General features: G+C 47.4%; 1 protein-coding gene across 4 annotated transcripts in view; it reads right to left on the reverse strand.

Moving 5' to 3' along the window:
- Positions 1-314: 314 nt before the first annotated feature.
- The window catches only part of MAP3K9 (mitogen-activated protein kinase kinase kinase 9), a 76811-nt gene continuing 51036 nt past the window's right edge, over positions 315-26089 (reverse strand). The window contains exons 4-12 of one of the 4 annotated variants that reach the window (XM_070594555.1): positions 24838-24986; positions 23719-23894; positions 19448-19688; positions 17640-17762; positions 15532-15685; positions 13156-13224; positions 11631-11743; positions 9874-10677; positions 315-8523 (exon numbers count right to left, since the gene is read on the reverse strand). In XM_070594555.1, coding sequence (XP_070450656.1) covers positions 8039-8523; positions 9874-10677; positions 11631-11743; positions 13156-13224; positions 15532-15685; positions 17640-17762; positions 19448-19688; positions 23719-23894; positions 24838-24986 — 2314 coding nt within the window. In that variant the 3' untranslated portion in view covers positions 315-8038. Of the gene's footprint in view, positions 8524-9873; positions 10678-11630; positions 11744-13155; positions 13225-15531; positions 15713-17639; positions 17763-19447; positions 19689-23718; positions 23895-24837; positions 24987-26089 lie in introns of all 4 variants that reach the window. The other 3 variants (XM_070594554.1, XM_070594557.1, XM_070594556.1) reach the window with 3 other exon arrangements.

Genomic DNA, 26089 nt, shown 5'->3' on the forward strand with positions numbered 1-26089 from the left:
CTTGCTAGGGGCCCTGAACGCCAAAATCCATGACTGTGCGAAAGTCAGTGGTGAGAAGAGACGAATCACGTGGGCAGGTGCTGTTCAGCACCACGCTTCAGAAGGGCCCTTGTAGTCCAGTGGGGGCTCCAGGACCTCCAGGGGGGCTCCTCACCCAGCTCCTCTTTCCTGCACCATAACTGTCTCTCTCTCTAGTTATTTTTTTCCTACATATGGAAATTCCCCAGAAACAGCCAGTTACTTGGACATCTTGTTTAAAGAAAAAGAAAAGAAAGGAAAGGACAAGTTTACAAAGCACCACGGCAAACCAGAAGTCATTGTTATAAGTTTTATTCAAGTCTGTGTGTGCTCTGGTGGTGAGACCAGGCTGAGATCAGCATTACACTGTAATACGAGAAGAGGTTTAACCATTGAACCAAGCCCGCTTGGCACCCCTCGTTAACAATTTACAGTACCTTGGAAAAAAAAAAAGCCAAAGAAAAGGACCTGATAGAAGTTTCCTTCAGGACTTTTCTATTTTTAAATATTGTTGACAAATTACAATAACTTAAATCCCAAAGCAAAATGGGAATTCAAGGACACAGGGTCAGGACACATGGACAAGACACTGGAACAGGGAAGGCCCAGGGAAGAAAACTAGTAGCTAATCACAGAGGAACAAAATGGACATGTCTGAACTTTTGCTTCAGCCAGAATCAAAGGCTCTAATGGGGAGGAAAATTCCAAAGAAAGCTTTTCCGCGAACTAAGGAAAAACCATCTCAACCCCTTTCCTTAATCCTCTAGAAGATATAGATACAGTCTTAGACTAAATCTGTGTGAGCACGTGAGCGTGTGTGTAGGATGGGCAATGAGGAAAATTAGAGGAGAAAGTTGACAAGCTCATCATCTCTCTTCTTTGCTACAACTGGGTACCAAGGGCATGTGGCTTGATAGGACAAAAAGGCAAAAGCCTGCTTTCAAGTTCCCAAGGAGGAGCTACAATAAGGCTTCCAAACTCAAGAGACCAGGAGGGACGTGGGTTGAATCTGTGGCAAAGAGCCATAATGGGGCAACTGTGGGCTGGAAACAGGAGAGAGGCCCACAGGCCCCCAGGCCCTCAGTGGTCCTAGGAGAAGAGCTACAGAATTGACACATTCAACCCCTGTGCAGAACAAATCCCTGAAAAACTGTGGAGAGGAAATGGTGGAGGAGAAAGCAACCAGGAACAGAGAGGAAGTCGACTGAGCTTTAGGGAGGTTGCAAGTCCCGCTGGGTATGCCCAGTCATGAAGGCAGATGACAGGTTAGCCACAGGACACACTCCTCCTTGGACAAAGAGCCATCTCAAAGCCTAGGTGGACCTACGCTAGCCCGATTTTATCCCAGGGCTTCTAAACAGTGGCCTAATATGTGCCCAGAAGAAAATGAGAGACTGCATTGCAGTCAAGTAGATCAGCAATGTCACTTCCTAGCCGTGTGATCTTGGGCATGTTACATAACCATCTGAGCCTCAGTTTCCCCATCTTTAGATGGAGGTAATACCCCCCCAACCCCAGGATTATTGTGAGTTAAAAAAAGAATACAAACCTCTAGGATAGCACCTCCCACACAGAAGAAGTGCCATGGTTTCTCATAATTTATTATTAGTCCCCATCCCCAGGCCAGGATAAACCCATGCCTCATTCTGACAGTGATGAAGAAAAGAGCCACAGCCAGCATGGCTTCTGGAACTGGAGGATGAGGCAAATGATGAGTAAAGACGACAGAGAATAGTAAATGTAGCGAAAAGGCTCCCGGGGGAGGTGACGTGCTGGCTGACATTACAAAGGTGACTGGGGCAGGCACAGTGCTTGGGGCTGCCGCCCTCGGCATGCAAGGGAGTGAAATGCCTCCGTCCACTTCAGTCCTTTCTGAAATCTGGAGAGAGAATGATTTATTCACTTCTCTGGAAATTCAAAGATGTCCCAAAGAGGATGAAGATGAGAACCTAAAGGATCCTCTTCAATGTAATCACTTTCCTTTCCGCTGAAACAGACACCCCTCTAAGTGGCCTCAGGGTTTCAAAGAAGCCGAATGGAACCTGGAGAACATCAAAGAAAAGTCAGCCCCCCCACCCCGCTACAGGTCCAAGTCTGCAAACTGTCCCCCGGCTTCACTGCTGTAAGTCAGCACGTCCCTGTTTAAATGCAAACACTCCCAGAGAGCTCCCACCTCACTCAGGACTGGAGGGGAAGGGCAACCAGAAAAGACCTAAAACCCACTTTGCCATTCTGCCTAAGCACCACAAATGCATCACAAATGCAGCTGAGGGGCAGGGAGGGTAGAGACCTGGGGCAGGTGAAGGAGGCACTCACCAAGGACGCAAAATTTAAGGGGACACCGAAAATCGCAGGAATCAAGAGAAACCATATTTCAATGCAGCATTTTAAAATATTTAAATTAATGAAAAACACCACGATGAACACAGTATCAAAATTTTAAATAAAGGCAGGATCCATCAAAGCAGGCAGGTGTCTGGGTGTGAAGGATTTCAGGAATGTGGGCAACATATTACTTCTGAAACTCCGCCTTGGACTTCAGCAAGTACAGAGCAGGTAACACCATATCCATGGGGCCATCACGCCCCAAGACCCCTCTTCATAAACCAACCTGACCTCTGGGGGCAGAATTCCCGGATGCCCATCCCACACATCCCAGTAGAAAAGATCCATCTCTAAACCTCTGGAATTGTACTCCCGCTGTCCCATCCGGAGTAGCTATCTAGTTGCCAGGTCCACGCCCACCAAGCAGACTAGTAAAACTAGGCTGTGGGTGTTGGCAGGGGGGGTGGGTCAGACCAGCCAGGAGGCAAGACGGGTGAGGGAAAAGGTGAGTCTGTTTCCAAGAGAAACAAAGAGAGGCGTGGAAAAGCTCCTGGCTCTTATCCAGCTAGGCCCCGAGGCTCTTCTCTACTTCTAGCTGCAGTCATGAGCTAAAGACCCAAAGCGAGTCCACAGGCAGGGGATGTAGGGAACCACAGGTGGTAAGGATCAGGAAGGACCAGTCCTTCTGGCTCCAGATTAAGAAGTGAGCCCAACCTTCGGAAGAACAAATGCGAGGGCTCCAAGGGAAGCCTAGGAAGGCCAGGGTGCTTCCAGAGCCCAAGACTGGAAATGGGCAAAGGAGGGGGTGGGGCCCGTCAATGTCTCATCAGGATGAACAAAAATAGTCAAGAGTTTGAAAAGAAGTCAATGGAGGCCCACCTGGCCTGCACAGCCAACCAGAAGCCAAGGCTCCCCCTTCTGCCTCTCGCCCTCCAACATCAGTGATAGCAAGTGACCAGGCAAGGAGGCCAGGAAGGGGCCAGGGACCGAGGAGGACTCCTGGAAGCAGCAGTGGGTTTTCCTTTCTGATGTGGATTTTTATTAATTTGAATTCCTGATCTAAGAAAACAATGATTTGTCTGAAAGAAGAGAGGCATTGCCAATGTGTTCCTAACAGTAACTGTAGCTTGACAGGGAATTATCCTCAGGCCTGAAGCCAAGGCCTGCAGCGGGTGGTCTGGTAGCTTGAACCAAATGAAACTGCCGACATTCGACTGGTTTTGATCTACAGCCACACACATACAAACACACAGCATTTTCCACAAAGGGCAACAATCGAGCAAGGTGAGGCTCATCAGTGCTGGACCTGGGGCTCCGGGACCACCCATTTAAAGTCAGAAGGGCTTCATGCTTCAGGGAGGGAAGGCAGCCTCCTTCTCAGGTCACGGCTGGGCCCAGAGGTCCAGAGGGGGGAAGAGACATGTGTGACTTCATACAACTCGTATGAGGGCAGCTCAGATCACCAGATTCCTGCCACCCCTGCCACCACGTTCACCTATGATCACAGTGTGCTGCAGGTGGCTCTCACCTCTGACCCAGGTCTACAGTCTCTGGCAGAGCCCTCAAGAGAAGTCTGGCATCTGCTTCTTACCCTAAATCCCTCAATAGGCAAGAGTGTTTCTGACCTGCCTGATGGGGCGGGGCCCTCACACACTTGAGTCCGAGGCACAGGTCTAACTAAACCCATGAGGAAAATCCACAGAGGAGCCTGCCAGATGGACATCTCAACGCTGAAGTGTACCACTCAGCATCCAGTCTTCAGCAACCGCTTCTCTGTGCTTTGTTAAAAGCGACCTTGGAGAGTTAGGAATGTTCAGGAGGTGTCTCCCTCCTCGTGGGGGAGGGATGTGTGAGGGGGCCTCTCACGTGGGGACTGTGGAGCAAGAGTGTTGACAACGTCAGGCCTAGATGCTCTTGGGGTGTCTCATCATGTCCCTGAGCAACCACGGTCTGAGGGAAAAGGTGCCTTGTAAGGAACCTTACACCATGACACATGTCCCAAGGGCCAGCAGACCCTTTCCCAAAGATTCTTCCAGGAATTGGCCTGATTCCAGTCTCTAAACAAGTCAGATCCTGGGAATGACTCCATGAAATCAGACCCCAAACTGTCATTCTGACATCGCCCATTTCCTCCTCTATAAGACACTAATGGTGGGGATGATAGGCCTGACAAGTTAAGTGGGGGAATTAGGAAGGATGCGTTTAAACACCAGGTGCTACATAAACGAAGCAGAAGAGCATGTGCCTGACGATGGTCCCCATTAGTCATGCTAAGCCAACTCCAAATCACTCCTCTTCCAGAAGCCAAAGGAAAAAACAGTAGCTGAGTCCCCTAGAGGCAGAGATGGTGAGCACCACACAGCCAGCTTCAGCAATTTGTCCTTGTCGCTGGCAGAAAGCCACGGGCTTCACTGACCTGCTCTGATATGTACCCTCAATGCCCTTTCAGGGAAGGAGGTTATGGTCGCTTTTACAGGAAGGAAATCTGAGAGGGGGTAAGAGACAAGCCTGAGGTCAGACAGCAAAAGCAGAAGAGGGAACACAGCCAACCCGTTCAGGTCTCAGAGCCTGGTGCCCGATTCAGCAATCAGGCTAAGTAGCTTTTCCACTTCTCCTTACTTGAATCTTCATCTTTAAGCATTTCCCCTTCTCTACTAGCAAGTATATCTAATGCAGAAGGAAAATTATGTAATTTTGTAAAGGTCAGGAGGAAAGGTTAGGTTATTCTGGGTTGTCCAAATCCAAGATATCTTCCTCCTCCTCCTCATCATCATCATTACTACCAGACCCTCAGGACACAAAAGGATGAGAAGCTAAGAGCATTCACCAAAGCCTCTTAGAAATAACATAGGAGGATAACTGGGACATCAACTCTGCCTCTTGCAGGGACCTGGATCCCCAAGGGGGGTAACTGGAGGATAATTGTGTTTAGAGTCAGTGGGAGGAGCCGAAGGATCCAAGGAGAAGAGGCAGAGAACAGCATGTTTCCCATCACCATCTTCCACGCAGTGAGCACCTGCGAAGAGCAGAAGGAAAGTGTCTTTGAGGAAAGGGAAGAGGGGAGGCCAGCTACTACCACTGCAGAGGCTTGATCCCCAGCTTCAAGGCTGCTCCTGACCATGATCACAGAGGCACGGGAACCTGAGTGGACAGAAAGCAACACAAACCTGTTACTAGATGGAGCCTTATCCCACCCCAGCCTTGCCCCACAGAGAGAGTGTGGCGGGCAGAGCCCCATCAGAGACCAGGTTTGGAGGAGCTAAGAGATGGTAACTACTCCATCTTCGTGGAAACTCACAGAAGCATCCAGAATAACCCTGCCTCTGCCTCTTGCAGGTACAATTCTCTTCACAGAGACCTAGCCTTCCCTTGTCTTTCTGCCAGATGGAGGAGTAAGAATTGGGTTCAGCTTCTCACTCAATGACAAGTGGCTGTCATACAGTTTACACTACATCAGTTACACTACCACTTCCAAGACAGATGGCTGCAACCTAATCAAGTGACAAAAAGTAGAAAATGAGCAAAGGAAAAATCCCTGCCTCACACCACAGAGCACTGTCCAGAGCCAGCACAGTTTGCATCATGCTGTAGGCTGCACTCCACCAGAGGGCCATAGAGCGGAGCCAAGGCTTTACACCTGTGTTGGTGGCTTAGGGACTGCGGCCATGGAGAGTCCAGGGGAAGAGCGAAGAACAGACCATTTGTGTCCCTCTCCCCATCAAGAATGAAGAGGAGTCACTTGGTTGGCTGGAACCGCTGACAGGATTCACATTTTTTTCCCTCCAACCTGAGGAGTGGGGGATGGGGGCAAAAAATCACCTCTTACATATTGGCTTCACAGAACCAAGAGGAGAGAGTCAAGATGCAGTTACAAAACCCTGGGCAACAGAACCACTAGTGCCTTCCCCCAAGACTAGGTGGGGTCCTTGAACCAAAGTGCCAGTAGGCTCATAAAACAAGGAACAATTTGAAAACCAAGGTCACCCTTTTTTCATCCCCAGGGTGGGACTTCTGTCACAGTTAGAGCAGTGACCAAATCCCTCACTTGTGTCAGCTTCCCTGCTCTCCCCATTCTGGCATCCAGGCAGCAAACACAGGGAACCTGCAGGTTGGCCTCCAACATCTCCAGACAATATTCCACGATAAAAGACAGTGGAGCAACACTGAGAGTCTGGAAGGGAGAGGAGCGTGACCTAAGGACTCTGCTCCCAACCAAGCTGTTCTTCCCACCCAAAGACAACTGTGCACACCCAACCCAGGAGGCCTCAGAGTAAGCGGAATAGTAAAGATACATATGAGAAAGCTCCAGAAGAAGATCTACATTCAAGTTAAGGAAACATATTCCAGAAGAGGTGGGGTTGGCCTCTGTTGTCCTTCCTCCCAGCTCATGGTCCAGAGCCCAGCACTAGGGGCTATCTGTGCACAGAGACAAGAGGCTGTGGTCAGCTGCCAGCACCTGGGACTTGAAGGTCACTGTAAATCAGTAACTCACTCAGCACCTTACAAACATCATTGCCTCACCATATCCACTTATGGAAGGGACCACTAAATGGCTCTGTTTTACTTCAAGGGCATCCCAGAATGGACGGCCTGGCTGAGAAGGAATCCCTACAGTTCCACCTCCCGGTGTCCAGGACTATAGTGGTGCAGGCTATAGTGCTGCAGTGTAGAGACATCTCCCAACCAAACACATAACCCAAAGTCCACTAATTCCAGGGACTGGAGGAAAGATCAGTGAAGGGTATAACACACAAACATCAGACAACAGAAGAGACAAGCACAGGGACTTTGTCTCTGGCTTCCGAACGGGCACCAGTGAGTGAGTCTCCCAAGAAACTGTTCCTGGGATGAGCATGTGTTTGTATCAGAACCTGGTCTGACCATGGTCGACCCTAGATAGGAGATGGGTGATGTCAACACGTTTCTGCCCTTCTTTGAGTGTTTCCAAAAGGAACAAGGATAAACAGACCCTGTTACCCTCCTTACTCCAACTCGACTATATTTCTCCTAACTCCCTCCCCTCCCCAAGTTCTCACTAAGGCAGGTCCCCCTACCTCTGGTAGGCTCAAATAAGTAAGTAGGGCACCTGGAAGGGCAGGGAGGGAGTGCCAGCTCCATCAATTCCTATGCCCCACACTGGGGCACTATGCCTTCAGCCCTCCGGCTGGCACATAAGGGCTTAGGACACAGAAAAGCTCACATCTCACACCAACAAGAGTCTGATTCATGGGTGTTGGGGAAGAATGTGGAAGAGGAGTAAAATCAATCACAGAACATCCACTCCTGGTGTTTGGGAAAGCTGAACTCAGCACTAACAGAGGGACCCAGGACAGGCTCCGGGCACACCCAGGGGGCTGAGGAGAGGGAGCAGCAGACAGATTTGGCTGAGTGACTCTGCAGGGTCACCCTAAAGGCGAGGAAGACTGTGGAGGATGGGGACATGCACGCACCCCTCCCTCCCCTACAAAGCCAGAGCTGATGGCCACAGTCCCTCCAGTGGACTTGGGTAGAAAGGCCCTGCAGGGCAAGAGACTCTCTGAAGTGGCCCTGTTTCCATCCCTTCCAACTTCAAAGTGCATTATCAGTGCAAGAAGTAGGGCTGGATCCCAGGGGGTCCAACTCTGAGAGAGGGCTGTGCCAGCCAGCTCCCCCAGCTCCTCCTGCTTCCCCCTGGCCCACCCCTGACCCTTTCATGCTAAGACCAGAACTCTTGCTGGATCTCATAAGGAGCAGGCCTGTGTGTGTTCAGTTCAGCTCTGCACAGCGGCACAGTGCTGTCCTGACTCTGGCCCTCTGCGTCCAGGTCCAGAAGTGTCCGCTCGGCTGGGGGCACCGGCCCCGCCTGGAACGGGAGCAGGGCTGGAAGTCCAGGCCGCTCCTCCACAGTGCTGCTGCTGCTAGCAAGGCAGGAGTCCAGGTTGCTCGGCGTCTCCGTGCTGGAGCTGTTGGCCGGGGAGGCGCTACGGGCATGGCTGGGGGACACAAACCACCAAGGGTCCAGCCGTTGCCGGTTGGCAGAAGGACGTGGCCGAGGCAGAAACTCCAGGGTCTTGGGTCTCTCCAAGGTAGAGTCCTGTTGTGTGTTCCAGCGCCTTGGAGTTGGGGGAAAGACCACATTGGGGTCAGGCAGACGGGGGAATTCACCTGGGTCTCGGCTGGGGCTGGGGGTTTTCAACATTCCTGGTCAAAGAGACAAAGGGAGAGGCATCAGATGATGGCATGTTTCTGGGCCAGATATACTCTGCTCCCTCCCTACCTTGCCATATCCCCTATTCACTTGGGAGAATATGGATGACAAATATTTAATGAGCAGGTACTATGTGCCATGCGGTGTGTTGGGAGGCACTGGGGATACACACAATGTGAACTAGAAGGTACCTGTATCTGATGATGATAATGGGACATATGGGGGTCACGTCTGTAATGAAATAACTTAAGGCAGATGTTGGCAAACAAGACCCATAGGCCAGCCACCTTTGTTTGTAAATAAAGTTTTATTGGAAAACAGCCACAGCCATTGTCTGCTCTCCCCCTAAGTCATCAGAGTTGAGTACTGTAGTTACAACGGTAATGACCCACAAAGTCTAAAATATTTACCATCTGGCCCTTTACCAAAAAAAGTCTGCTGATACCTGACTTAAGGAAATGTCTGTTGATTCGCGATTCATCCATTTAATAACCATGTGACGGGAACAGAGCTAGGTATCAGAAATCTAAAGATGAGTAATATAGAGGACTCTATTTCCAAAGAGATCACCTATTTGAGTATAACAAAAAATTTAAAGATGGGAGGGCAAGCTGAATGGTAAAATACAATTGTCATTCACAGTCAAATCTTGTTGAAAGGGTATTGCCATCCCCTCTTCTCCTACTGGATTAGAGACGGTTTCTAACTGAGACCTAGGTCTTCTAGGAAGCAAAGGACAGTGGTGGGAAAGACCTAGGATGAGAGTGTGTGTGCCCACCTATCGCAGGTGTCAGAAGGAGAAGGTAGGCAGACGCACAGGCAGAGCAATCTACCTGGACACATCTCCAGATCTGAAGTGTCAGGCATGAGCAAGGCAGGAGTGGTGAAGGGCGTGATGCCCAGGCGGAAGCTTGCCTTATGAGTGTCTGTACTAACACTGTAACGAGAGGCTAGAGCCCAGCTACATGGCAGAAAATACCCTTCCTATGTCAGTGTAGGATTCCTTCTGGTAAGTTTGGTTTCCTCTTCAGGGAACAAACAGAGCTAGACTCCTGCCGTTCCTGTACCCTGAAAGCACTGCACCATGCACTCCAAGACCCAAGGCCTGAACACCCCACAGAAGTCCCAGGTATGATTCTTCCTGGAACCTGCTTGTCTTCTTTAACTCCTCAGGGAAGAACCCTTGAGGCACAGGACAGAAAGAAATTGGCCACTTCCTCTACCCCAGATGAGAATGTGTTGACTGGCTAAGTCAGAAGGGGAATGGAGTCCACTCCAACATCTCTGCTCCTGGGGAAGGCACAAAGGCAGGAAAGAGAAAAGAGGAGGAGGACAGGACTCACCTGCTCCAGGGCTGGGGCTCAACCCATTGCTGGAGGGGCTCCTGCTGCCTACGACAGCCGCTGGCTTGAGGGCCCCATCAGAAGGAGTCCTCCGGTGACTACCGGGCTGCGACGGGGCCGTAAGGGTGACATGGGTGGGAGTCAGGGATTGGTTGGGGTCTCGCTTGAAGCGCTCCACTCGGACATTGACCAAGGGGTTGTGTGTGCAGGGAGTCAGGGGCGGGGCTTCAACCGGGCTGATGGGCATCTCATACACCACAATCTCATCGCTGTCTGAACGCAGCAGGGAACGGGTGGAGTTGCACTCAGAGATGGAGGAGAGAGAGAGCAGTGTTAGGGAGGCAGAGGGGTCTCCTAGCAACAGCATGGGCTCTTCCTTCTTGAAGAGCTTCCGGGATGGGGGGCTGGTGCTCCGACGAGGACGGCTGGCCCTCTGAAAAAGACCCTCACGCCTCTTCTTCTCTTCCCGGGCTGGTGGCTCAGGCTCCTCCGGGGGAAGCGGCTGGCACTTGCCAGCTTCCAGAAGGTCAAACCCTAGGCCTGTGGCTGCGAGAACAGCCCCGCAGCCAAGCAAAGCCACCTCACAGCGGCGGTGGTGGGTACCACCCCGCTTGAGGCTGTTAGTTGGTGTCAGCTGGGGGGTACTGGTGGCTGAGTTGACTGGAGTGAGTTCCTCGTGGACTCCATCACTGCAGGGGCCATCACCATCCTCTCCACGAGGGAATGGGATACAGAGGTAGGACTGGTTGGGTGAATGCTGTAGACGACTCTCTCCACTTCTTGGGCCTTCACTGTCCTCATCCTCTGCGAAGATGAGGGGAATGGCAGGGAAACAGGAAATGGAAATTAAGCAGCAAGAATAAGAATCTGGTCCTTCCCCTCAAGCCCAGTCCCCCTGGCTTAGCATTATGGATGCAGAGGTCAAAGACTATAGGGGTGGGACAAGGAATTGGGCATTGAATCAATAGGGCTTTACCCCTCCACACTCAACTGTGGCCAAAATGGAGAAATCACTCTCCACTCCAGAGCCTGTTTTCCTGTTTTCAGAAAAGAGGATCTGCTAATTGGCTACTCCTTTCACACGGAGCCTCAACACAAGACATGCAGTGTGAGTTTCCTAGAACATTGGATAGAACAGAAACATCTCTAATTTTTCCACCTTAAAATTGGAAGGGACCTTGGATTTCTAAAATGTTACTCTAGAGACTTGTTTTAAGACTAATCTCCTATAAAGCATTAGAATCCCCAACATGGGTGAAGGCCCATCTACTCTACAGACTGACCTGCTATGACCTTGGAAATCTACAGAGATAAGAGTACTAACTGAGAGAGAGCCTGAAGAAGACCTTACCCATCCAGTAATCACAGACAACACTGAGAAGCTTCCTTAGAGGAAGACTGTGGTGTCTTCTACCACCATCTCCTGTTTTGCGGACTCCCCATGTTAAAATCTGAGGAAATGGAGCCAGAAAAGGGAAGTGCCTGATTCAAGGCTTCATCCTTCTGCACTGCCCTAAGGAGACTATAACTGGCCCCTTAGGATAGGAAGCCAAGGGCAGGCTCTATGGCAGCAAAAGTGATCAGGGAAGATTCAATAAAATGGGAGAAGAGCAAACTAAGGGGGAATAAGGTGGAGGACCAGGAGCTGAGTAAAAGGAGAAAACCCCCATGAAGTAACACTAGGGGTCTTCAAACAGTCCTAGAAGCTCAGCCAAGAAGTCCCTGAGGGAGAGTGTCAAGACAAGGGCAATGCTTACCCATCTCCATAAGGCTGGTGAACCCTGGCAGGGCTGGGCTACTCCTTGGGCCCTTCCCCAGGTTGGGGGCACTGGACGACCACTGCTTGTATCCATCTACCAGGGATTTGAGGCTGAATAGAGGAAATGAGGAAACGGTTAGAACTGGTTACTTATCCTTATGCTACTCTCAGCTCCATGGGCCTTTGGAAATGTCTCTCCTATCTGCTTAATTACACCAAAGCCCAAAAGCCTTGGGATACAGGCCAAACATTACTGAACCCACCTGCTTCATTAACAAAAGTGCACATGCTCTAGGGAAAGAAAAGCAGTGGCATGGCCCATCCCCTTCACATGATGCTCTGGAGCGGTAGAAAGATCTAGTGGGCAGGCTGGCAAGAAGACAGAAAGAGTAAGGACTGCCCAGCACTGGCCAGGGTCTTACCTGAGGCAATCAACCCAGAGACACTGAATACAACACACAGGTGACCTCAAAAATACTGCAATGCGAAGACTTGCAATGCAAGGCAAGCATTGGACAGACGAGCTAGCAGAGATGGGCCAAGCTACTCCACTCACCCCATTTATTAATTTCTCCTTCCAAGCTTATGGCATGCTTAGGCAACTTTCGAAGCCATCTACTTTTCAAACACAAAAATCAACCAACAAAACTGCACCAACCTAGTGCACTTTGGGCCAGACCTATGTGGCTAGTACACAATGCTCTAGTCGAGCCCTCGGTTTGTCTGGGAATGGAGAGAAAAACGACAGCAGCTCACTTTCAAACCCCTGTAATCAGCTCACAGTGACAAGCCAGTACTCTGAGGATATAGACTGGGGACCCCAACAACCCGCTTATAGGATGGGGGAATCAGAGACGCAGAGGCACTGATCTTTTCTCTGAAGGACAGTAAGAGGGAAGACTGAGGAATCTGTGAGTTCTGGTTGCCTTGGAGCTATCAGATTTATAACCAGAAGTGGCTCTTATTTTAGGGCTAGAAAGAGCCGTTCAACTAAAGCCCACTCTTCCCAGAGTCCCAACCACTCTTGAGGGAGAAGGACCAACTTCTTCCCTGACCTCAGATCTCTGTTTCAAGTGCTATCAGAAACACCAATGAATTAAAATACATTCCAGCCACCATTGGTTTCAACCAAAATACAGAGCCAGAGATAGGCAAGGTGCTAAACCCTGGAACTTCCAAGTGATAATCTTATAACCTCACCTCTAACTCTGGATCCAAGGAAATCCAGATCAGCAAAGTCAAAGCAAGTGCTAAAGATCAAAGGACGAATAGCCATGTCCTATCTCCCTAAACCTAAGGGTGCCAGGAGAATGCCAAAAACAGGAGCGGCCAGAGAAGTGAGGAGGCAAAGCCAGACCAACACAGGACTCTTCCCAAGGTGCACAACAGTATGGCTTTAAAAAAAAAGTCAGCACAGCCCAGGCAATGATGAGGCGTGGTTCTACGGGGTGCGCTGTGAGAACAAGGACGTGGAAGGGCGACTATTACCAGTACATGTGATGAAGGGTGAGGAGTAGACTCACCCCAAGTGGAAATGTGGAGATTCTGAAGGGGTACTGAAACCATTAGCTTTCTCACGTCTCTGAGGGGATCTTCAACAAATAAAGAGAATCAACAGGTAAGCAACAGCCGTACATCCTCTTAGCCTCTCCCATGTGAGAACCTTCCAGGCTGGACTCTAGCTATGTCCCAGCTGCCCTTCCCTTGATCAGTCAGCAAAGCCCACATCATGAAGGAATCTGAACACGATGGCCCTGCGTGAGCTGCCACAGGCCCAGGACCTCCCAATCTGTGGGACAAAGGACCCTTTGCAGCCACAGCCTAACTGCAAAGGGCCTGAGAATCCATAGATACCTGAGCTGTCTACAGACAAGTGCATGTTTCCTAGAGATATGCACAATTTTTTCAAAAAGATGGAGATTCAAATTCACTGAACATTACTGAATTCAATATAGCTTTTTGTGATTACGTATTTTCTTCAATCAACAGGGACTAAAATTAGAAATATTATCATATAGAGGCTCTCAAAAATTTCTAAGATTAAAGAGGTCTTTATTCAAGACTGGAAGGAATATACGTTATTTCTTCAATAGGAATTGAGAATCATGAAAAATTGTCACATATTTTGAACTGATTCAAAAGTTTCGAGGGCAAATCTACATAAGGAGGACAAAAATTCCAAAGTTAATATTTTGTAATGCAAAATAAAGTCAATTTAGTAGCAAGACAAAAAAAAATACCTTTAAATGAAGCAGAACCATAGAAACTATTGGGACCCACAGCCAACCTGGTAAATCCTATTTGGAGTCACACTAATGTCAGAAATATCAAGGGATTCATGGTGACCGAGTTTCTCAGCCCCAGCTCAACCCGATGCTAGCTCAGGGCTCAGACGACAAACTGAGCACCTCTTGCTTCTATAGAGCTTAGTACAGCAGAGCAATCTGCCATCCTCAGAGGATCCAACCACTGAATTCTTCCATAGCTTAGACAGTCTGCCCTACACATCTAAATTTTCTATTCCAAGGTATCTAGTGATTTCCAAAGCCTGGTTTCAAAGAGTCAAGCCTTTGTGACCCAATCAGTTATTTTCACCTCCAGCTCAGATCTGATATGGGGAAAAAGATTTCGGACATGAAATCTTAGTATTCGGAGAAATACCAAGGCCAGTTATAGGTTCAGGGCACCTATAAGGTTAATATTCAACCTTAGAAGCTCTTTGAAAAGCCACTAATAAAGGTGAAGGGTGTTACTGCCTGTCCTCACACTTGGAAAAGGAAAAAAACATGGTTCCAGATTCTAACACCAAGAGTAAGAAGTGTAAACCATCACTTTCACTCTTCAGGGATGAGACAGAACTGCACGAGAGGCATGCAAGAATCCTCATAGTAAATACTGACATATGCTTACTCTGCGCCAGCTAACCTGCTATGCGCTTCCACAGAGGAACTTATTTAATCCTCACGTCAACTCCACGACATAGGTACGGATATGAGCCCCAATTTATAGATGAGAAAACATAAGGTCCCACAGCGAGGCATGGTGGAGCCAGGCTTCACACCCACGCAGTCTGGGGTCAGCATCCAAGCTCATCACTGTTATACTACAAGTGACTAGCCTATGAAGGACCAGGGCTCAGGAGAATTTGGCCCCTAGACCACAAGACCACAGCGAGAACACATGCACATCCACGGCACCAAGGCGTGCCTTGTGCTTTGCCCAGAGGGGGCGCTCACAGACATCAGTATGGGAATGGGGCGGGACCTGAAAGAAGTTCTGGTGGCCCTGGATTTACACCCAACTGCAGTACAGGTATGGATTATTCTGCCTGCCCCTGCCTCAGGAGGAGCCTGGAGTGAAGAGTCCCGTGAGGCCTGCTCCTCCATCTCTTTCCTCTGAGGAGGCGTTTTCAGGGGAGAAGCCAGGTTTAAGCAGACACACAGCAGAACTCTACATTTGCTTAATGTGTGGGCTACTTACTGCTCTGAAGAGGATGCCCCCAGGGACCAGCAAGCTATAACCCGTGGGCTCAATCCTGCCCATCACTTGTTTTCATAAAGTTTTACCGGAACGCAGCTGTGCTCATTCATTTTCCGCCCATGGTCTGTGGCTGCTTATGCACTACCACAGTAAGTCGAGCACTGACGACCCAGACCACAGGGCCCATAAAGCCTAAAATATTTACTATCTGGCCCCCTATGGAAAAAGTATGCCGATCCCTGTCCTAGGAGGTTCCAGGGAACAAGGAGATTGGGAAACTCTGTTATAAAGATCAAGAAACTTGCAATTTCTCAGAAAGCAGTGAAACACACAACAAAGAAAAAGGTATTATGTATCCTAGTGTTAAACGGTGCCCCCATCTTTGCGTGAGAAAGAATTTGCCGTCATCTGGCTCTTACCCTTCGTCTCCGGAGGCAAGGTCCCTCTGACCCAGTGTGCCCGGCCCCCACGTCCGTCCCTTCTTCTTGGGGGCCCTTTTCTCCTCCTCCTCTCCCTCCTCCTTTGGAATGACAGAGTTCCGGCCCCAGGTTTTGCTGCTTTCACCTGGTGTCACTGTGAATGACAGAGGTTGGATGGGATCTGGAAAAGAGACAGACAGGTCCCCCCAAAACTAGCCTCTCCCCCACAAGACACACACACACACACACACACACACACACACACACACACACACACTTGGAACTGCAGGGAAGAAATCAGACCTCTTCAAAAACTCTGTGATAGAGTGGAGCCTTCCAGGAAAGCAATGGAGTTCTCAGCCAACAATCGTTTAGCACTCCCAAAGTACCAAATGCGGAAAAACTTCCTATAGTTTCTTAACTGCAACGTAAGCTGGAGCTCAGGCCAGCTGGACATCAGAGTTCGAAACAGATCTGACTCAAGGAACTTGTTTCGTTGGGTGGAATTCAACTGGGGGTGGCGGGGCGGGGGAGGAGGGAGGTAGGAGGAGGGAGAGAAAAAAGACAAGGGGCAAGGAAGATGTGGAAGTACACAAGTTTTGGTAAGAAAATGCTGGAAAGGAAGAAAATGAGGATTTCAAGATCATGGAGAAGGAAGTCAGGAGTGGGAGAGGGGGAGGGAACGGGCCGAGAGAAATACAATAGGTGAGAGAGGAGGAACATTCTTCTGACACCGATACCTTTGAGCAAAGATTGAAACCCAAATGTATCAGACATTAGCCTATATTGTAAATGAGTTAAGAGAGCCAGTTACCAAAAACAGGGAGCTCTGAGGACTGAGGCAAAATACTGAGCACAGGGAAAGGGGACTCCACTGATTTGATTTGATTTTTCAAGGAAAGCCAGAATCCAGTTTTTTTTTAATGAAATCTCTCTATCCTCAAATTAGGAAAACTAATTTATTCCTACACACATATACATATGTGTATATGTATGTGTATGTATATGTGTACATATAAAATTCTTTCAAGAAACACTGCCATAAAAATAAAATGAGTCCACAAAATCATTCCATTTGCAATAACATGGATGGACCTTGAGAGAATTATGTTAAGTGAAATACGCCAGTGAGAGAAGGATAATCTGTGTATGACTCCACTCATATGAGGAATTTAAAATTATGGACTAAGAACAGTTTAGTGGATACCAGGGGAAAGGTGGGGTGGGGGGTGGGCACAAAGGGTGAAGTGGTGCACCTACAACATGACTGACAAACATTAATGTACAATTGAAATTTCACAAGATTGTAACCTATCAATAACTCAATAAAAAAAAAAAAGAACACGAGCTGAGCTCACCAAAAAGAAAAATAAATAAAATAAAAATAAATAAATAAAATGAGTCCAGGGGCCAGCCCCGTGGCCGAGTGGTTAAGTTTGCGTACTCCGCTTTAATGGCCCAGGGTTTCGCTGGTTCAGATCCTGGGCACGGACCTACACAACGCACATCAAGCCATGCTGAGGCGGTGTCCCACATAGCAGAGCCAATAAGGACCTACAACTAGAATATACAATTACGCACTGGGGAGCTTTGGAGAGAAGAAGAAGAAAACAAGATTGGCAATAGATGTTAGCTCAGGTGTCAATCTTTAAAATTAGTCCAGATCTGGCTTATCATAAGTATTTGCTAAGTTTTCTTAGGACCTACGCTTTGAAAAAGCCCTTCCTTGGGAAGCATGGACAAAAGAAAAACAATGATGCCCCAATATGGCAGAAAGACACAAGGTCCCCAGGCCAGGGTACCAACCTGAATCTACATCACACACCAGCTCCCAAATCCGTACATCACTAAAGATCCCATCAATACCCACAACCCCCCTCACTGGTATATGACTAGGAGTAAAAGGGGGAGGAGGGAGTCGTAAAGCTAATGGTGAGAGACAAGGGGCAGGGCTAAGGGTTTGCGTACATATGTGCATGTATATACACATTGTCGAGGAGAGTGGCAGAAGTTATGGATGGAGCAAGCCTGGACCAATCGGTGGCTGGACAGAGCAGGGGACAGGTGCCCGTGTGTGTTCTGGCCCCTAATTTGGGAAACAGTCTCACACTGGATGGCTCGAAGACGAGGAATGATGGTGGGGCTTGCAGGAGGACTGGAGCGGCTGCTGATAAGACTCTTCCTCTTATCCATGGTGGGGGAGGCCTGGACCGTGAACTTGTGCTGGAAATCTGCTTGGGCAAAGACAAACATATGCGTGTGCATCAGAATTTTCCCAGAATCAAATTCCTATAAGAAAACTGACACTTCCTGGCAGGCTCGAGGGACAGGCCCCTATTTCCTGAGAAGCCTCTGTTCACCTGGTAAATGTTCTCTTTCGGAATCATCTTTTTCCCAAAAGATGGCAGGATGGCAAGATGAACATATGAAAAGAAGGAAAATTCATTATCTGGGCGAATGTCACTAGATAGTTTTCATACAGCTTCTATATAATGTATATAGGCGTGGCAACAACACAGAATAGTTTTTTTAGATCATGATGTTTGCTGATTATTCTAGGCAATCTAACTTAAAATTCTCTGTTTCATATTTTCTATTAGTACACACCCCCCTTTTCTCAGAGACCTAAGCAAGGAGACTGATGCTTCTCATTAAGTGTAGGCAGAGCAGGGTAACAAGAAATATCCTTGGTGGGAACTGAGGGAAGTGAGGGAGATGGAGCTAATGGTCCAAATCGTGATGTTTTCCAAAGGCAGTTCAGGCATAGCATAAAGAATGCAAAACTTACAGCTCTGAATTTCTGAGTTTCAGTCTCCTCATCTATTAAAGAGGTTTAATAAACAGCTGCATGCTGTACCTGGGTCTCCCCACTCAACTGTGATCTCTCTGAAGGTGGGCACTAACGCTTTTATATGGGCTTCCCCAGTATGCAGCAATACGCTGACACATGCTAGATGCTCGAGAAGTGCCTAAATGCCCCCCAAAAAGAAAAAAAATGTGCCATGAGACCAGTAAATACATCCCAGGAACACACTCACTGAATTCCACTAAATGATTCTCTTGCCTGTACTTAAGCCACCATCCTAGTGCTTAAAACCATCCGCTACTGCTCCATTTATGTCTCTTCCCTTGTCCCTTACACTTCCCATAAACGTGCTTCCTGAGGTCTTATAGACTCAGAATACAACGAACAACTTTTTTATCTACATACACACACACTTGAGCACTCACCTTCCTCCCTGGGTACATTACACCCCAAAAAGATTCTAATTCTTTACTTCCACATTTCTTTGCATCTTCCCAAGGCCGTATATATACCACAAATGTACCCTTATTCAGCCGATGTGTTTCTGAAAGGTTATGTGTAAATCAAATTCTCATACGTTAATCCTAATCTCAACTGTACTCACGGAACTAATTATCTAAAGAAACCCTGAGATAAGTTATTTTGCAAAGCCAAGAGTTCTCTTGTCTCACACATACACACCCTGGAATTTTTTTTCTCCAGTTACATGCTTCCTTCTCCAGGTTTGCTTAAGTGAGATGTGCCTGTGTGAGCACCCATGCCTCTAGCAGCCTGGACCACGCTTGCCTGTCAGGTCCATCACTGGTTTGCTTTAGGTTTACTTAAGTGAGACGTGCCTGTGTGAGCGCTCATGCATCCAGCAGCCTGGACCACGCTTGCCTGTCAGGTCCGTCACTGGTTTGTCTTCCCTTCATATTCTCTGTTTAGTCACACCCAAACATTTCCCTGCAGTGGGGGAGCTTTTCAGCACGCCCGTCATTCCACCAAATAGAATGGCCCATTTCAAACCTGGGTCTCATGTTTCCAAGCTTTGTCTATGGCCCCAACAGATCCCCTCCACACCAGCCCCTGGCCCTGCTTCCACTTCCCAGAAGGTCCCTGGCCACTGACCAGAAGGGAGGCTGATGCGGTTTCCATCCTTGAGCTTCAGCCGGCTCTTCCGGAACTTGCCCTTGCGTTTCTTCACCCGGGGCTTCTCCTGGCACAGCTGGTGGATGATGATGTTGAGCTCCCGTTCTAGGATGTCAATCTCCCGCTCGGCCAGCTCCTGCTCCCGTCGCCGCAGCAGCTCCTCCTGGTTCTTCTGCTGGAGTGCAGCCCGCGTCAGCTCCTCCTCCCAGGTGCGGAGCTCCTGCAGGGTGAGTAGAACCATCAGGGAGAAGAGTGGGGTGCTCAGTGCAGAGGCGTGAGGTCCGAGAGCCTCCAGAGGGCTGTGCCCACAGCAACCTGGACAGCACTTCAAGTCCTCAGTGGAGATGTGGGGCTCAATAGTCAGCTGGTAAATGAACACCTGACCATCCTGAAAGGAAGGCTCAAAACAGCCATATGGAGGACATAGCTAGAGCAGCCACAGGTAAGCCCTGGAGACAGGGGCTGATAGTTCCCAGCTCTCCTTGATTACCAATTAAAATTGCCTGTGATTGGGCAAAAAATAGAGGTCTGGGCAGAAAATATAATCATGTACTTAAATTTTACAGACTTGGTTCTATTTTAATTTTTTTCTATTATATAAAGGATTTTTTTTAAAAAGCAGAGCCAACGTAATGTGATATAGCTTAAAATGTGCCCGCTGGAAATGAATCACCCCTAGGTAACACCTAACATTCAAATAAAAATAAATATATTTCCAGGGTGGCTGTTCAAAAGGTATGTGATGCATGTCATCTAAATCTTTGTTCACTTGGTGAGCAAATCCACTGAGCCATGTGTTCTGAACTCTCAACTTATCTTAAAGGACAACCACTTGCTCTGGATCGTGACAGCACAGCAGAGAAGAGAGAACATTTCCTGAAGTCTTTGCCAGGCGCTTGCTCTAGAACCACTGCCACACTAGGTGGGCAGAACCTCTTCCCCGTCTCCCCTTCCTTCCGCATGAATTTATAAATAAACCCAGCACACAGTTCCTGAGAAGAGGTGGGGGAGATAGGGAATCAAGAAACAGGAGAAAAAACAGGAAAGAGAACAAAGCATGTATATAAAAATTTAAAATCTGGAATCTAAACTGTTAACACTGGTTACCCTGGGCCTAGGATAGAAGAGGGGGACCAGAACTTAAGAAACTTTCACGTCGGGGGCTGGGGGCCGGCCCCATGGCCAAATGGTTAAGTTCGTGTGCCCCACTTTGGCGGCCCAGGGTTTCGCCGGGTCAGATCCTGGGCACACTCATTAGGCGATGTTAAGGAGGCATCCCACATACCACAACTAGAAGGACCACCCACAACTGAAATATACAACTATGTACTGGGGGGATTTGGGGAGAAAAAGAAAAAAAAAGAAGAAGAAGATTGGCAATAGTTGTTAGCTCAGGTGCCAATCTTTAAAAAAAAAAAAGCTTTCATGTCAATAACCTGACCGAACCATGTCTAAAAAGTGGGAAGGTTTTTCAATAAAGCAACCAGAGCAACACTTCCATGGTCGAAACTTATTATTTTCAATGAAATGCTCCACTATAAGAAGTCATTCTGGACTAAAACAAAATACTGTAGAAAAGGAACCTAGAGCTAGAAAAAAAAGCTGAGCAGCAGGTAGAGAGCAGAAGGAACAGAGACAAGATGGGAATAAAATATTCTGATGTTAGGAGCTTTTCATCTGACTTGTCCTCCATTCCAAAGAGAATATCATAAAAGTGATAGAAAGGAGAGAAATGAGAAGAGGATTAGCACCTTGAAAATTGTCTGGTACATGGTAGGTGCTCAGTAGTTGCTGAATAACTGTTGAGTCAATGAATGAATGAATGAATGAGAAATAGAAAGAAAGAGAGAGAAGACAATTTTATAAACGTAATCCTTCTTTATGGGAACATAGATTCATCGTAATTGCCTGAGAGATGAGCTTGAACTTTTGAACTTCTCCTTTGATGAGATAAGCCCCAAACAGATTAACTGTTGGGTGCCCTCCAAATCTTTGGCTTCTCTGTCCTGTTACTTTGCTTTCACCATCAGGAGAACAAAAACACATGGAAGAATCAGAAAAATTATTCCTGGTTGGTTGATTTTGCTGTTAAATGGAAAAGTTGAAAAGTTCAAGCTAATTTCAGCCTTCCTAAGTCCTCTCTCCTGCATGCTCTTGTCTAAGGGATGGCTTAGGTCTAAGCCCCTTCCTTTAAAGGAACTCAAACCCCAGCTCAGAGACCAACCCATCGTCAAATACCTAGAAGCAGTAGGTTGAGCCAACGTGAAGAAGGAGCTGAATCATATGGGCAACCAGGACAGCCATGGACTACTTCCCCATGGCGCCATATACCTAGAAGATCCACAAACAAGCTAAATCCCCTTCTTGTGAAACACCTATTTGGGGATCAACTTCACAGTATGCAAATCACATTTTCCACATCTAATGATTTAAGAGGAATCTCTCCAGAGAGAAAGCTCGTTATTCATCTTACCCTCACTTGCCCAACTACGAGCCTTACAATAGAGCGGCATCATAGCATGGTGGTTAAGAACAAGGATTCTGGAACAAACTGCCTGAATTGTGTCCTTGGGCAAGTTAACATGGGCATCATATGTGATACGGAGTTAAGAGCACCGACATCACAGGCTTGTGTTATATAAGACAATTATCATCTTATGTAAGATTACATAAGAATTCATATAAATTACTAGTAACGGGGCACGGCACATAGTACATGCTCCACAAATGTCAGCTCTTACGAGAATGGGTTTAACTTTTCCTAGTAACTGACAAAATCCAACTTTCATTTTTCTTACTGGCTGGTACCCTTATAATTTCATCAATCAAAAGAAAGATAATCAAGACTGAGTGATTCAGCAATCTAAAACTTGGCCAGCAACTCTGGGGGTTCTTCTAGTTGGAAGAGAATTAGTAACAGGAAGAGTCTCTTTTAATTGTTCTGCTCAATGGTCAGTGCAGGTCCACCCCTCTCCTCCTGGGTCCCTGAAGGATCATCATAAGCTCACTCCATTCCCCTACAGAATGCTCGTTGACTTGCCAAACAGTACCGGGTTTAGGATTGCTATGTTGCATAAAAAGAGTTTAATCTCTTCAAATCAGCTCTGGAAATGAGTTTTAAGTCATTTGTTTAGGGAAACATCAATGACATTGGAAAGAAGATGGTTTTGGCATCAGAAGACCCAGGTTCAAGATTCTGCTTCCCCACTTACAAGCTGGGTGACTTTAGACAAGTCACTGACCCTCAGCTCTGAGATGAAAAAGACAGTAACATGCCGTCTACATGCTGGTGGCAGGGGCCATAAGACTCCTCGATAAAAAGGACGAAAAAGTCTCATGAGACCTTTAAAGTGAAAGAACTTGGAAGCCATAGAGACATAGCCAATTTTAGCTACTATTATGATCATACTGCTTCCCAAATTCCCATAGTGGGGAGTGAGAAGGGAAAAAAGAAATTAACCAAGTCTGTCTATGGACACGCCTTGTGCCCCTGGCTGCAGCCCTTAGATTTAGTCCTGCCCCTGCAGTATAAGCAACATAACTGCTTTGATTAGCTTCACCAGTATGGACACAGGTGGATAATGACTGTTAACCACACACCAAGGGCACAGAGAGGGGCCATCAAGGGGGCTATTTAGGGAATGGCCACCAAAACAAAAGGTCAGATCTCTAATAGGCTAAGAGTCTCTGAACTCCCCAGTTGGTTTGGGCTTTGAGATCTTCAAAAAACGTGAAAATGCCAAATGATTTCAGACCCATGGTATTTTTAGCCCATATGCTGTTTCTGGTTTTGATACCAAAGACACTGGCAGGATGTCCTGATAACTGTTCTCAATGTTGAAGCATCCATCTAAATCAAGTTAACCCCCTTCTAGAAGTTCATTGCAGAACCAAGAAACCTTTCTAGAACCCTCTTATATTTCAGCTGGCAGGGTGAGACAGCCTACTGGTACCTGCCCAATGGTGCTCTTCCTCCAGTTTGGACAATGAAGTAGATAATCCACAGGGAGAGCTTTGGACTCATGACTCTCCCTACTTACTCCTGCCACATCCCAAAAAGAAAGAAAAAGTCTCTATCATTTCAGGTCACACCTGAGGCCTAGAAAACTCTCTCCATGTAAAGCTGGGAAGGAAAGAGCTGCCCTGTTATTGCAAACCAAGCAGGAAGGTGGTCGTGTCAGAATCTATTCAGAGGCCCCAGTGGAGAAGGTCCACTGATTCAATGCATGCCTCTTTCTTTTCTTTCTTACCTTTTCTTTGGCCCTGAGTTGGTCAAACATCTCCTGAATCTCATGTTTCCAGTCATCCTGCAGGCAGTGGAAGGAGTCTTTGGGCATTTCGAAGAAACCAGACTCCTCTATGGTAGTTAGCTGGTCCAGGATATTCGTGAAAGATGGTCGTGAATGGGGGTCAGGGTTCCAGCAATCTGCATGGAACATGTGAGTAGACAAAAAACATGAATGAACAGAGGCAAACATATGACTTCGGATACTACGTGACTTCATCTGCCAGAAAACTACGTCTCATTTCTCCTTTCAGAAACAGAGATTGGGAATTAGGTAACCCCAACCAGGGCTCGGGAAGCAAAGCAAGCTGCCCAACATCACAGTCATAAAGAGTGAAATTGGAAATAAAAGGCAGCAGCTCTGCACCCATCCACTTCTGAGTGCTGACTCAGCACAAGACAAGCAAGTCCCAAGAGGTTTCCTGTGTGAAGCATGACAACCACTATTCATCAGGTTACAACATCACTCCAGGCCTGACAATAGGCAGCCACACACTGGGCCTCAACTTCCCAAAAACAGTGAGCTACCCTTCCCCCAATCAGTGGGCTGATGAGAAGGCAAGGATAAAAAGCACTGGTGTGGGAGTCAAGAAAAGCGAAGTCTGTCTACTCTCAGATCAGCCAATAACTAATGGAGTGGCCACCTGTCCACTTAAACTCTCTCAGCTTTGGATTTCTCTCTTACACGATTATAGGGTTTGACTAGATGACTTTTAGAGTTCCTTTCTTCTCAGATGTTCTTCATTTCTATATGTGAGACACTCAGAGATGCTGACATAAAAGCTGCAATACCTTCCTAATTTTGTATTAAATAATAATGTACTAAAGTACTGGAGAGCAGGCTTTAGTTATTAAGTTCTCCAGTCACTGTAGATGGGCAGAAGGGACATCTGTGACATCAATGTAGCAGGCCGGTAACATCATCTTGGGGAAGCTCTTCCAACTGCCCACAGGATTCCTCCTTGAGTGACTAATACTTCATCTCCTCTTTCAGTAACCGATCCTGTGGAACTGGCCAAAATCTATCAAGTGCTGATAGGAAGGTAAACTGTCTCCACTTTTGTTCCAGACAGGGGTCACTTACCTTCCATGAGTTTGGCAAAAGGTTCTGGGCATGTAGAAGGAATGGGAAGGGCAAGCTTGTTCATGGCCACTCCATAAGCAACTGCTAAGCCATCGATTCCTCGGAAGGGTACCTCCCCAGTCAGGAGCTCCCACAGCAGCACCCCATAGCTAAGGAGAGAAGAAGACAGAGGCCACAGGATAAACCAGGGGTGCAACTCACTGGCACAGCTCAGGAGGCTTTGCCAAGCACTTTCTCCAACATGTGGGGAAACTAACAAAACAGACGCGCTAACGTAATATAAAAGGGAGACCATAAGGCCTACTAGCTAAAAGCAAAAACTCTGCAGTCAGGCACACTTGGTCTCAAACTCTTGTTCCTCAAAATCCTCAACTGCAAAGTGCAAATAACACTAGCAGTCTCACGAGGCTGTCATGAAATAAATGAGCTCCTCTAAATCGGTGCTCAATAGCCACAGCTATTTTGTTGTTGTTATTGTTAACATAACAAAGTGGGAGAAGAGGCAGCCTCTCAGGAATAAATATTTTCTGTTTTAAGAGAACTTCAGCTTTAGTCACAGATATATATTTTTTAGCTTTAGAAAAGCAGAGAGCTGAACTCAAAACAAGCAGATTTTATCCTATAAAAGATTTCTTTAAATGCCCACTGGGTTGAATAGATTCCTGCGCTGGGTCAGCGTGAGTGAGTCCTTAACAGAAACCTCTGTCTAACTCAAAGGGAAAAGTTTCACATGGGTGGCCTGCATCGGGACAGCAAAGCGGTGTGTCAGCTGTGAGGGCTTCAGAGTTCACACTCTCCCTTTCAAGTCCACATGAAGAACTTCTTTCCACCCGTCCTGTGAGTCAGAGGATGGGGAGCACAAACCTTAGCAGAATAATTCTTCTATGAATTCACCATCAGAACCAGGCAAAATCACCTAACGTTCACTCCTTCCAGGAATAGGCAGGACAAGAAACCATAAGGCCACGAACAGCTGGAAGAGTGGCTCTCCTTATATTTTCAACACAAATCTTTTGTAACACTTATCAGTAGTTTACAATCAAGAAAAAGTCGTATTAATTAAAAAACAACAATAAAACCAGTATCTATTTTATCATGATACCTTGTATGTGCAGGGTGCTAAGACATTTACAAACGCTATCTTGAGTCTCTACCACAAACTTGCAAGGTAAGTATTACCATCGTCTTGCAGATGAGGAAAGCAAGTTTTAGACAGGTTTAGCAGCAGTTAGTAAGAGCATACATGGAGTAA

This window comes from Equus przewalskii, chromosome 25 (genome assembly GCF_037783145.1).
Source record: "Equus przewalskii isolate Varuska chromosome 25, EquPr2, whole genome shotgun sequence".
NCBI classification, from domain to species: Eukaryota; Metazoa; Chordata; class Mammalia; order Perissodactyla; family Equidae; genus Equus; species Equus przewalskii.